The sequence below is a fragment of the Panulirus ornatus genome, chromosome 1 (assembly GCF_036320965.1).
Source record: "Panulirus ornatus isolate Po-2019 chromosome 1, ASM3632096v1, whole genome shotgun sequence".
Classification (NCBI taxonomy): Eukaryota; Metazoa; Arthropoda; class Malacostraca; order Decapoda; family Palinuridae; genus Panulirus; species Panulirus ornatus.
In genome coordinates this window covers 72,434,654-72,448,594 of record NC_092224.1, presented here as the reverse complement: position 1 = coordinate 72,448,594, position 13,941 = coordinate 72,434,654, and the positions used below count along the sequence as shown (strand labels likewise).

At 39.5% G+C, this 13,941-nt stretch overlaps 1 protein-coding gene across 1 annotated transcript in view; it reads right to left on the bottom strand.

Annotated features, from left to right (window-relative positions):
• Positions 1-13,941, bottom strand: part of LRP1 (LDL receptor protein 1) — a 1,167,923-nt gene that overhangs the window by 640,408 nt on the left and 513,574 nt on the right. Inside the window, exon 31 of the mRNA XM_071663699.1 lies at positions 9,540-9,668. Coding sequence (XP_071519800.1) covers positions 9,540-9,668 — 129 coding nt within the window. The remainder of the gene's footprint in view (positions 1-9,539; positions 9,669-13,941) is intronic.

Below are 13,941 nucleotides of genomic sequence, written 5' to 3'. Positions count from 1 at the left end.
GAGATTCTTTAAGATCCCAAGGGGTTAGAATCTTCAAAACCCATGTGTTCTAGTATGGCTTTCCCTTTCACCCTTTGCTAATGAACTTTCAGTGGTTACAGCCTTAAACTTGGTATGTCCCCTTCTGCTAATCAGTAACCTCCACAGTGATAATGTCATCATACTGCCAGCTGACTCACCAGTCACACAGGTTGCCTCATAATTCTCAGAACATGGACATCACCTAATTGTGTTTACCATCAGTTAAAATATCTTCAAAAGCACAGCAGAAAAAGCATATTATGGGACACCATCCCACAGAAAATGTTTTTCATTCTTCAAAACTCATTTCTCTCTCCTGGGTCAGTCAGTCGCAAAAACTGTGAGAGAATATCAATACAGAGGAGAAGAGTTAGATGAAAACTCTATAAACAACTGAAAACTATGGCAAAAAGTTCAATATATCCTGTACCACATTAAAAAATTTCTGTCAAGAAGGAAGCAAACCCTGCATTATATAAAGTTGATTCTCTCCTTCTGGGTTGTCAACTTTTTTAAAAAGGTTTAGAGGAAAGAAAAAGGCCTATTGATAATCTCCATAAAGTGGTTCCTCAGGAAGGCCAGAATGGAATCACGTTTCAGAAGTTATTGGCTATACCATCCAAGCCAAGTTGTGCTAACAGAGTCTCAATCTAAAATAAAATGTTCTGTGTCAAGAAGGTTTTCGATTTTTCTGGATAAACAAAAAAAAGAGTCTTTTCCTTGATAGTCTTGTAATCTTATGGAACTCTCAAATATCACTGTCCAAAAGGCATCATGTTCTTCCAAGTAGTAGTCAATACAGGGGTGTTCTTCGAAGTATATGTATGATTTTACTTTGCAGGGGTGATTTGAAATTTATTCTTTTCTTTTTTGTTAAAACCTGGACTGATCTTACCCTGAAATATTATTCATCATTGAAAATGAGAAAATTCTTGTCTGGTCATAACACTTATCCTGACTAACTCATTTGAGGTTAAGTCATACACCTTTTTCTTCAGGTACTAGTGGTAAAGGTTAAGAGCCTTCTTCCATAGCCTTGTTCCTCAGGTACTAGTGGTAGAGATGAGGAGTGTTGTTCCTTAGTACTGGTGGGATAAGTGAGAAGACTTATTCCTCAGGTACTAAAGAGCCTTGCTCCTCAGATACTGGTGGAGGAAGTGAGGAGCACTGTTCGTCAATTACTGGCTGAGGAGGAAAGAAGACTTTTTCCTCAGGTGCTGGTGGGGAAGATGATTTATTAGATCATCCTATGTAGCATCTAAAGCATTAAATGGCCTATGTTCCAACAACAGTCCAGCAATAACTCCACTATATAAAATAAATCATTCATGATCACTTACAACATACTGCTTTATGAAATGCAGAAGTTTTGATATTCTGTATATGATGACACTAAATTCAGGCTCATACTAGTGCTTTAGTCATTTTAGACCTAATCTTCTATGTATTAGATACGGGGTAAGTTATGGAACTTATATTTTAGAAAAAAGGCATCCCTTATGTCACAAAATACCTTATTTGTCTTTTCTTTTTGTTAGTAAAGTTTTGCCTGTGTAGGTGGCACCTACTGTGGCTGCTGTCCTGAAGTTGTAGTAGTGAGCGGCAGGCTACCACTGACCACAAGAATACTACCACCTGGGTTTTGGGAGGGATAATGGCTGTGTGTGGTGAGACAGCACTGTGGTGTTTGTTACATATCCCCTTCAGGCCCAAACCACCATCTTTTTTCCCCTTTCCTTAATCACATGTGAGCTGCTGGCATCCCTGCCCAATTCCACACACTTTTTTCTCAAACATAACACTTGAGAACCCATAACTCACATACATCTTTATTTCTTTTTCTATTTTTCTCTTACCTTTGAAAACCCAAACACTTATGACAGTACATTTCCTAAAAAACTCTCTGGCACTGAGGTAGCCATTGGTTGAGAGGGGTTGGGCAGATCCTAGGGCCCACCTGACAGCTACTTCCATAGATACATCTCCTAGACCTGGTTCTTTTTCTGTTCCTTTCTGCAACATTCATAGTCTTAATTCTAACCTTCTATTAGCCGAACATCATCTGATTACCTCCTCCCGTGATCTTTTACTTCTCTCTGAAATTCAACTGTCCAAGACTGCTTCTCTGCCCTATCAGAATCTCCAACTGTAATCTCTATAATCATTTCTGTTCCAAGTGTGGAGTTTGAGCTTACTGTAGAACAAAAACACCAAATGCTTGTCTCATGGATCTCAAGTTTCCTAGCTTTGATACCTTCTGGCTTAATATCTCTCAGCCTTCTATTACCTTCCTTTTCTATTTCATTTATTTTCCCCCAATGCCTCTAACAGCGTATAACTCTCCAACTCTTGGTGGTGAAAGCAGTTGCAATATACAGGAAACAGCCATAGGTATATCATCTAGGGTAGATAGCTTAGATAGTAGGATAGCAACCGTTGAGACAAATTTGGAAGATACTTCCACCTTCCAACCAGTGAAGATAATTTGTTGTCACATTACCAAACAACCTACTAACAACTATCTCTCAGCTCATAATAGGTTTAGCATAGCAGTGAACCCAAAACAGACAGAGACATCACTCTCATGCAGCTGCACATGCAGACATTAAAGTGATAATACAAACACGCATACCAACAGAAAAAACAGGAAAATTCAGTCCAGAAATCAACTCCAACGAAAATAAGCTTAATATACTCAAATGCACAGGGCATCATTACAAAATGTGATGAACTTATATCCCATGCAGTTACCAAAAAAAAAATGAACATTATTGCAATCTCAAAAATGTAGGTAAACTCTGAGAATAAACACTTAATCGCCGAGTTAGCAATACCTGGATACAAACTATCTATGAAAGGTCGCTTATACAGGTTAGGTGATGGAGTTCTGATCTATGTTCATAACAATCTAAGTGCTATTAAGATAAGCTAAGTAGACACACACACACTTATGACTCTCTTTATAATGACATTACCAAAAAGTTCAAAAGTAAACTAAATCTCAGCACTATTTACAGACCTCCTAAGCAAAAAGAACACAATGATAAGATGCTATACAATGAAATCAAAACTACAGTAAACAGTAAAGAGATTATAACAGTAGCAGACTTCAACAGTCCAAACATAAACTGAAACATGTTAACAGGTGACTGAGAGGGAGTGAGACCAACGGAACTGATTGAAGATACTTTTCTAGAACAGTTAATTAAAAAACCAACTAGAAACAAAAACATTCTTGATCTTGTCCTCACCAGTGACACAAACTTAATCAACTCTTGTGAAGTAGGCGAGTTTGTCAACTGCGATCACAGTTTGATTACATTAGAGGAAAATTTAGACTATAAAATAAATGACGACAAACTCTTGATCCCAGATTACAGGCAAGCAAATTTTGAAATCACTAAACACAAAATTCACAGTACCAATAGGACAAAACTTCTTGATGTTCAAACAGTAGAGGAAATGTGGAATAATTCTAAAAACACACTACCCAACATTGAAACTAAACATATTTCATGAATTATGAAGAGAACTTGTAATATTTCAAAACCATCATGAATGAATAGGAGAATAGAAGGACTAATTTGCCAAAAGAAGAAAACATATAAGAAATTCACATCAATGGGAACCAATGAAAATCACCAGGAATTAATCAAAATCCAAAGAGAGTAAAGGAAGGTCATAAGACAAGAGTAAATGCAAGGAAGAAAGAAGAATTTCCTTGAAAGTTAAGAATAATCCCACGGAATCCTTCAAATATATATAACAAAGGAAGACAATAAAAGAGGGAACTAGACCATTACGAAACAAACATGACACACTAACTACTGATGACAAGGAAATGGCTACCATACCAAAGAAAAGAGAAGAAAGAGAATAGGTGACAGGTTAGACCCCTGAGGAACACCACTATAGATAAAATAGGATGGGGAGGTCAATTCACTGACAACAACTGTGATGGAATGGTCAGAGAGGAAACTATGCATTAGAGAACAGACAGAAGCAGTTAAGTTAAAGAAAATGGGTTTTGAAAGCAAAGACCTATGCCACACCCAGTCAAATGCTTTGGAGATGTAGACGGCTATGACAAAAATTCAACAAAATCCCAGTGAGACAAGGACCAGAAATAAGTCACATAGGAGAGATCACAGTACACCTAGAACTAAAATACCCATGCTAATTACCTGAAAGAAGGGGATGAGTTTCTAAGCATTAGAGAAAGTGAGAGTAGAAGTTCCAAAGACTCTGGAGACTGCAGAAGTGAGAACAGTAGGATGATAGTTAAAGGGGTTAAAGTGGTCTCTCGTCTCATGAATGGGTTGCACCAAGATGTGCTCCCAAGCAGGAGGGAAAGTCTGAGTTTGCAGATAAGTGAAATTGGCAAGCAAGAATTTGTGCTAGCACACTCCTTTAGAACTTGAGAATGTATGCTGTCTGAGCCATACACATGTCCACCTGGATCTGGAAGAGCACATGGAGGAGCCTACATAAGGAGAATATAGGAAATGGCATAGGTTCAGAGGGAGGAGATGGGGGCAGGGGGGGGGGGGGTTTGGAGGATTATAACATGATTCATTCAGAGTTTAATGAGAGGAAAACAAGGTGCCAAAAAAAAAGGCAGCTTTATCATCTGAAGAGTTAGCAATAGAATGGTCAGATCGAAAAAGAGAAGGAAAGGTTGTATTACAGAAGTTATTGGTTAAGGACCAAAATAATTTGTCTGCAGAAGAAATCATCAGCACACTTTTAATGTAAGAGCACTTAGCTCCTCAAGAACAGTTTTGCAATGATTCTGAGCAGAAATGAAAGGAGAGTGGGTTTCTGGGAAAGGGAGGAGTTTATGGACTGGTGCACACTGTCTCTGGTATGAAAGGCATCAGGGAAGAAGTGATCAAGCCATAATTGAGGATGAAGTTATTTAAAAGATGAAAAGTAAGAATACTTCCCAGCGAACATAATCTCGGCTCTGCATTCAGAATAACATGAGACATCCTAACCAGAGGAGCAGTACCCATCACAGGGAAAGTCATTGAAGATGCTGCACCAGGATAACCACTGAGTTCTCCCAGAATGCCAGATTCGTGTTTTAAAGGGGGATAAAGGACAGGTGTGCCTAATCAGAAGTAATAAATATAATATTTTGGTCTGAGGACCCTAAGGGAACAGAATGGTATATGTGTAAGGGAAGGGTTCTGATGTAAAAAAAAAAAAAAAAAGAGGGTATGTTTGAAGAAATACTGGTTCCAACAATGTTATATGGTTGCGAGGTGTGGGCTATGGATAGAGTTGTGCGGAGTTGTGGGCTATGGATAGAGTTGTGGATGTGCTGGAAAGAAGATGTTTGAGGACAATATGTGGTGTGAGGTGGTTTGATCGAGTAAGTAATAATAGGGTAAGAGAGATGTGTGGTAATAAAAAGAGTGTGGTTGAGAGAGCAGAAGAGGGTGTTTTGAAATGGTTTGGTCACATGGAGAGAATGAGAGAGCAAAGACTGACAAAGAGGATATATGTGTCAGAGGTGGAGGGAATGAGGAGAATTGGAAGACCAAAATGGAGGTGGAAAGATGGAGTGAAAAAGATTTTGAGTGATCGGGGCCTGAACATGCAGGAGGGTGAAAGGCGTGCAAGGAATAGAGTGAATTGGAATGATGTGGTATACCAGGGTCGACATGCTGTCAATGGATTGAACCAGGGCAAGTGAAGCATCTGGGGTAAACCATGGAAAGTTTTGTGGGGCCTGGATGTGGAAAGGGAGCTGTGGTTTCGGTGCATTATTACATGACAGCTAGAGACTGAATGTGAACAAAAGTGGCCTTTGTTGTCTTTTCCTAGCGCTACCTCGCGCACATGAGGGGGGAGAGGGCTGTTATTTCATGTGTGGCGAGGTGGCGATTGGAATGAATAAAGGCATACAGTATGAATTATGTACATGTGTATATATGTATATGTCTGTGTGTGTATATATATGTATACGTTGAGATGTATAGGTATGTATATTTGCGTGTGTGGACGTGTATGTATATACATGTGTATGTGGGTGGGTTGGGCCATTCTTTCGTTTGTTTCCTTGCGCTACCTCGCTAACGCGGGAGACAGCAACAAAGCAAAATAGATAAATAAATATAAATGTGTTAGAAAAGCTGTTGGTAACTTGAGTAGAGCACTTGATTTATTGTTCCACATTGTTTAGGAAAGAAAAAAGGCCTTGGCTGCATCAGGACTGTCTGGTTAGATCCTAACCAATCCTTATGGTGTATATTGAAATCTCCTGCATAGTGGATCTCAGTGCATGGATGTGAAGAGAGTAGAGCTTCGTGGCAAGATGTCAAATAGTTTACATGAGTTTACATGAGAAAATCAGGCAACAGGATTCCTGATTGGCCCAAGACTGGATTAACTGGTAAAAAAAAGGAGTTTAACTTGACAAAGAAAACGTAATTCCTCTCTGCAGTTTTTAAAGCTATCACTGACTCTTGCTGCTGCACATTAGCCTTCTCCTGTCTCCATTACCGCTGTTATTTATACAGCTTACTTCTGGCAATTTTCTCAGAGTATACCTGAATTCATAAAATATTTGTCTACATAACTTTTGATGGTTTTGTAGTCTTAGCATTCACTACCTCTGACAGTAACTTATTCCAGTGCTCAATATGCCTATAGGAAAAGAAGTTTTTTCCCCACATCCATACTACATCTTTTAGCTTTGAGTTTTATTCCATTTGTCCAGATAACTGTATTTTCTTGTATTTTGAAGATGTTCATGATTTACATTTTCAAGCTTGCTCAGAATTTTGAACAACTGGATTAATTCACTGCGAAGTCTGTGTTTTTAAGGGAGAAGAGATGCAATCATTTTAGCCTCTCTTTGTATGCCAGATTCTAAGGATGGGATCAATTTTGCAAATCGTCTTTGTTCTTGCTCTAATTTTTCCTCGTCATTTTCATAGTTTGAGGACCTAAACTGGACTTCATACTCAAAATGTGGTCTTACTGGAAAATTATAAGGTGTGAGAAGTGTTTCTGGTGTCTTATAATCTACATTCTTGGCTATGAAACCTTTTTTAATGCCATAAGCTCTGGCACTAACAGGTGGTTCTACGAAGGTCCTATAAATTGGATAGTTTGGATGGTTGCCTTCTGGAAGTGGGCTTCCTTTGCAGAAAAGGTCAAGAGGTATGGTCATTTGATAGGGGGAATAAAAGTCTAGGGTGAAGAATTGTGTTCCTTATGGATAAGACAGGCAGTAATGAACAAGACTTTTGTAGTTGTTTCCCTGAAAATACATAAAGCTATCAAGATTGATTTCATGATACCAGATTGTTTATTAGAAGAAAATTTTTCATAGGTCCCCTGCTCTGACCTGACTCTGCTTGGTCTCTTTGCCACAAAGCAAATTCAATGTTGCTAGACTGTATTTTTCTTAGGTGCAACAGTGTCCTGTTTCACTAATGTGCTAATCAATAACTGAAACTGTTGACTAATTCATCTTTCTCAGACATGACACAGCCTGAACTGTGAGCAGCTCTTATGACTGTCGCCATATTCATCCTAACTGTTGGTTTGAAAATTCTATTTCTTCCTTGAATACACAGGTTCTCTTGGGTTTGGAAGTTAGATTCTTTTATAATCTTGTCATAAAATATCAAGGCTAATGATTCTTCAAGAATTCTCAAGAATTACTTTTTTCATGTTTTCCAATCTACTTACAACAGTCAGGATATCCTATAAGGGTTATAAATGTCCCAGTTTTCTTACGACTGGAAGAGTTTTTCTCTGGCTTCATAGCACTTATAGTTCATCATGAAACCTCTCTTAATAGCCTTTGATGCTAAAAGAAGAATTGCTGAGATACAACACATTTTCTAAACATAAGAACTGCTCCTTATGGCCAGTGAACACTGGATGAATCACAGTGATCATCAGAGATTCTGAGGGGAACACCTTCTGGTATCCAGGAATCTCAAAACCTCTCTTAGCAAGGAACATCTCTACCTTGATCAAAAGACATTTTTTGTGCACCCCTTTTGCCTGTATCTCAGACCCCAAGAATTCAGGAAGGTAGCCTGCAATGTTGGCCTTTCTGAAATACCTTCCCTGAGAAAAATTATCGTTTTTTTTGTGGTGAATTTATTGGGAATTACTTTTTTCATTTTTCCAATCTATTTACAATAATCTGAGTACCATATAGGGGTTATGAATGTCTCAGTTTTCTTGCAATTGAAGGAGCTTCTATCTGGCCTCATAGCACTTTTATGGTTCATCATGAAACCCCTCTTGATAACCCTTGATGCTAAAAGAAGAATTAATGAGATACAACACAATTTCTAGACATAAGATATGCTCTTTATGGTTAGTGAAGATGGATGAATCACAATGATTACTAGAGATTCTGAGGGGAGTCCCTTTTGGTACCCAGGAATCTTAAAATATCTCTTAGTAAGGAACATCTCTGCCTTGATCAAAAGACTCATTTTTGTGAAACCCCCCTGCCTGTATATTAGAGGCCATGCATTTAGGATGGCAGTCTCCAATATTGGCCTTTCTAAAACACCTAGAGAAAGATTATCAAGTTGTCTCTGTTTTTCCTTTAATGTCTGTAAATACCTTCCTCTGTGTGTTGAAGGTTGATCTAGAGTGGTGGCCTTTGAAACCTGAGGAAAAGAACCCAAATGTGCTAAGTTGACTCTAAAGGTAGTGTTCTTGCTATATCTGGTCTCTTGATGAAAATCTTACCCTTCTCTAACTCCAAGTGTGTATACACTAATGGCTCATAAGAGAAACCACTCCTGCAGAGAAATGTAAGACCTGAAATACAGAAAACTCTCTTTCTCTGGGCCATGTCCTAGAAGCAATGTCCTGGTTATTTTTCCCACATTTCCTTTCCCTCTCTTTTGAATAATCCTTTGTTATAATCAAGAGTGCCCACCAATGGGTTGAAGTCTGTGTTTTGAAAATACTGGTGGATCTCCACCAACAATCTGGGAAAAATGAAAACATTTCTAAGTGGAGGTTATTCACTGGTCAGAGGGCAGACATGGACTGTCAGATGCCATCACTACATACTGGATGGTTAAAGAAGGGTGAGAGACATTTATCTCACCAGAACTTTGGGACTTAGAAGTTTCTAGGTTTCTAACTTCCAGAGGTACAAGATATCTCTGTCAAGAGACACTGCCCAGGAGATAGGAGTTTTAATTTCTTCAAAACTTACATTTATTGCAGTATCTAAATATTTTTTTCTAATGAAGTCTTAAAAGCAGCCAAAATATTCTTGGGGAAATCTTTGTATGATTTTGAAAGAAGATTGCAGGTATGCATCCTATATCTGTGCATGCAACTTGAAAGTTGGAATTGAGAGCTGGGTCCCTAAGAACATAAGATAAACTTCCTCAAAAACTGAGTCAAGACCTTACAACTACAAGCATTCATAACATACCTATGTGTACATGGTCATACCAATGTAAACATAAAAGGGATTATCATAAAGAAAAAGGTGGATGAAATGCAATTAGACTCACGTATACAAGTCTTGTTGTCTGGGCCAAGACTCATGATATGAGGGCAGTTGCACTGATGAGTGCCATTGAAACTCAACAAGCACAAGTGAGAACATCCCCCATTGTCTTCTTTGCAAGGATTTGGAACATCTGAAATGTGAATTAGTAAAATATATTGTTTTAGAAATCACTGCATTTCATTCAGTTATTCAGTCTGAAGATAAAAGTCCAATCTCTAACAGCATAATTTATATTTATTATTTATTTATTTTGCTTTGTCGCTGTCTCCCGCGTTTGCGAGGCAGCGCAAGGAAACAGACAAAAGAAATGGCCCAACCCACCCCCATACACAATGTATATACATACACGTCCACACACGCAAATATGCATACCTATACATCTCAATGTACACATATATATACACACACAGACACATACATATATACACATGCACACAATTCACACTGTCTGCCTTTATTCATTCCCATCGCCACCTCGCCACACATGGAATACCATCCCCCTCCCACCTCATGCGTGCGAGGTAGCACAAGGAAAAGACAACAAAGACCACTTCGTTCACACTCAGTCTCTAGCTGTCATGCAATAATGCCCGAAACCACAGCTCCCTTTCCACATCGAGGCCCCACACAACTTTCCATGGTTTACCCCAGACGCTTCACATGCCCTGATTCAATCCACTGACAGCACGTCAACCCCGGTATACCACATCGATCCAATTCACTCTATTCCTTGCCCTCCTTTCACCCTCCTGCATGTTCAGGCCCCGATCACACAAAATCTTTTTCACTCCATCTTTCCACCTCCAATTTGGTCTCCCACTTCTCCTCGTTCCCTCCACCTCCGAAACATATATCCTCTTGGTCAATCTTTCCTCACTCATTCTCTCCATGTGCCCAAACCATTTCAAAACACCCTCTTCTGCTCTCTCAACCATGCTCTTTTTATTTCCACACATCTCTCTTACCCTTACGTTACTTACTCGATCAAACCACCTCACACCGCACATTGTCCTCAAACATCTCATTTCCAGCACATCCACCCTCCTGCGCACAACTCTATCCATAGCCCACGCCTCGCAACCATACAACACTGTTGGAACCACTATTCCTTCAAACATACCCATTTTTGCTTTCAGAGATAATGTTCTCAACTTCCACACATTCTTCAAGGCTCCCAGGATTTTCGCCCCCTCCCCCACCCTATGCTTCACTTCCGCTTCCATGGTTCCATCCGCTGCCAGATCCACTCCCAGATATCTAAAACACTTTACTTCCTCCAGTTTTTCTCCATTCAAACTTACCTCCCAATTGACTTGACCCTCAACCCTACTGTACCTAATAACCTTGCTCTTATTCACATTTACTCTTAACTTTCTTCTTTCACACACTTTACCAAACTTAGTCACCAGCTTCTGCAGTTTCTCACATGAATCAGCCACCAGCGCTGTATCATCAGCGAACAACAACTGACTCACTTCCCAAGTTCTCTCATCCACAACAGACTTCATACTTGCCCCTCTTTCCAAAACTCTTGCATTTATATATTACATTCTTTCTGGAATTATTAACCCCTTCACAATGTCAGTCCTAAAATCCATTGTACATTCTGTGTGCTGGATTTTCAAATATTCAAAAACACATTTCCAGAATTTTTGTATTAGTGTTAACTAGAAACGAATTTTCTGAATAAAATAATACACAACATAAATTGGTGAAAAATTACTTACGTCTGATACATGCCCTTACAGTCATGCTGCTCTACTGCCAGGCACTTGAAGTACTTCAGGTGTGCTGTTAGGCATATAGAGTGAGATTTCCATTTTTTGGAAGAGTTTTTTCAATAATAATGTAATTACTATTCTTTTCAGAGTTTCACAGCTTCACAAATTATCATATAACAAGAGGGTAAGTACCTGTACAGGCCTCTTTAACATTATTGCAAATGCTCTCCAGAGTATGGAGAGGGAATGAATGCTGTAATTTATGGCAACAATGTGTGGTATGTCACAACAAATACTAACCCCTTTCATTAATGTCCCGAGTATACTTGAGCTGAGTTTTTGTGGAAATAATTATTCTTTTTGCAGGGAAATAGTGCAGATGACTGGGAGATGTATAAAAGAAAGAGGCAAGAGGGCAAGAGAAAGGTGCAAAAGGTGAAAAAGAGGGCAAATAAGAGTTGGGATGATAGAGTATAAATAAATTTTAGGAGAATAAAAAGATGTTTTGGAAGGAGGTAAATAAAGTACGCAAGACACGAGAACAAATGGGAACATCAGTGAAAGGGGCAAATGGGGAGGTAATAACAAGTAGTGGTGAAGTAAGAGGGAGATGGAGTGAGGATTTTGAAGGTCTGTTGAATGTGTTTGATGACAGAGTGGCAGGTATAGGGTGTTTTGGTTGGGGTGGTGTGCAAAGTGAGAAGGTCAGGGAGAATGATTTGGTAAACAGAGAGGAGGTAGTGAAAGCTTTGCAGAAGATGAAAGCCGGCAAAGCAGCGGGTTTGGATGGTATTGCAGTGGAATATATTAAAAAATGGGGAGACTGTGTTGTTGATTGGTTGGTGAGGATATTCAATGTATATATGGTTCATGGTGAAGTGCCTGAGGATTGGCATAATGCATGCATAGTGCCATTGTAAAAAGACAAAGGGGATAAAAAAGAGTGCTCAAATTACAGAGGTGTAAGTTTGTTGAGTATTCCTGGGAAATTCTATGGGAGGGTATTGATTGAGAGGGTGAAGGCAGGTACAGAGAATCAGACTGGAGAAGAGCAGTGTGGTTTCAGAAGTGGTAGAGGATGTGTGGATCAGGTGTTTCCTTTGAAAAATGTATGTGAGAAATACTTAGAAAAACAGATGGATTTGTATGTAGCATATATGGATCTGGAGAAGGTATATGATAGAGTGATAGAGATGCTCTGTGGAAGGTATTAAGAGTATATGGTGTGGGAGGTAAGTTGCTAGAAGCAGTGAAAAGTTTTTATCGAGGATGTAAGGCATGTGTATGAATAGGAAGAGAGGAAAGTGATTGGTTCCCAGTGAATGTCAGTTTGCGGCAGGGGTGCATGAGGTCTCCATGGTTGTTTAACATGTTTATGGATGGGGTTGTTGGGGAGGTGAATGCAAGAGTTTTGGAGAGAGGGGCAAGTATGCAATCTGTTGCGGATGACAGGGCTTGGGAAGTGAGTCAGTTGTTGTTCGCTGATGATACAGCACTCGTGGCTGATTTGGGTGAGAAACTGCAGAAGTTGGTGACTGAGTTTGGTAAAGTGGGAGAAAGAAGAAAGCTGAGAAAGCAAGGTTATTAGGTTCAGTAGGGTTAAGGGACAAGTAAATTGGGAGGTAAGTTTGAATGGAGAAAAACTGAAGTGTTTTAGATATCTGGGAGTGAATTTGGCAGCAGATGGAACCATGGAAGCGGAAGTGAGTCACAAGGTGGGGGTTGGGGGTGAAGGTTCTGGGAACATTGAAGAATGTGTGGAAGTCGAGAACATTATCTTGGAGAGCAAAAATGGGTATGTTTGAAGGAATAGTAGTTCCAACAATGTCATATGGTTGTGAGGCATGGGCTATTAAAAGGGTAGTGCAGAGGAGGGTGGATGTGTTGAAAATCAGATGTTTGAAGACAATATGTGGTGTGAGGTGGTTTGATTGAGTAAGTAATGAAAGGGTAAGAGAGATGTGTGGTAATAAGAACAGTGTGGCTGAAAGAGCAGAAGAGGGTGTATTGAAATGGTTTGGTCACATGGAGAGAATGAGTGAAGAAAGACTGACAAAGAGGATATGTGTCAGGGGTGGAGGAAACGAGAAGTAGGAGACCAAACTGGAGGTGGATGGATGGTGTGAAAAAGATTTTGAGCAATCACGGCCTGAACATGCAGAAGCATAAAAGGCCAGCAAGGAATGGAGTGAATTGGAACGATGTGGTATACCGGGGTCGATGTGCTGTCAATGGAATGAACCAGGGCATGTGAAGCGTCTGGGGTAAACCATGGAAAGTTTTGTGGGGACTGGATGTGGAAAGGGAGCTGTGGTTTCGGTGCATTATACATGACAGCTAGAGACTGGGTGTGAACGAATACGGCCTTTGTTGTCTTTTCCTAGCGCAATTTCGTGTGCATGCAGGGGGAGGGGGTTGTCATTTCATGTGTGGTGGGTTGGCGACAGAAATGAATAAAGGCAGTAAGTATGAATTATGTGCATGTGTATATATGTATATGTCTGTCTATCTCGTTCTTGTATCTCCCCTGATGATGTGATCATTACATGAAAGTGCACTTGGGAACTTATTGTGCTTCATTTTCCTAGTGGTTTTACATATATAATGTATGTATGTATGTGCATATATATGTATATACATATGTGCATGTCATTGGATAAGCCTTGCTTCATCTGTTTTCTG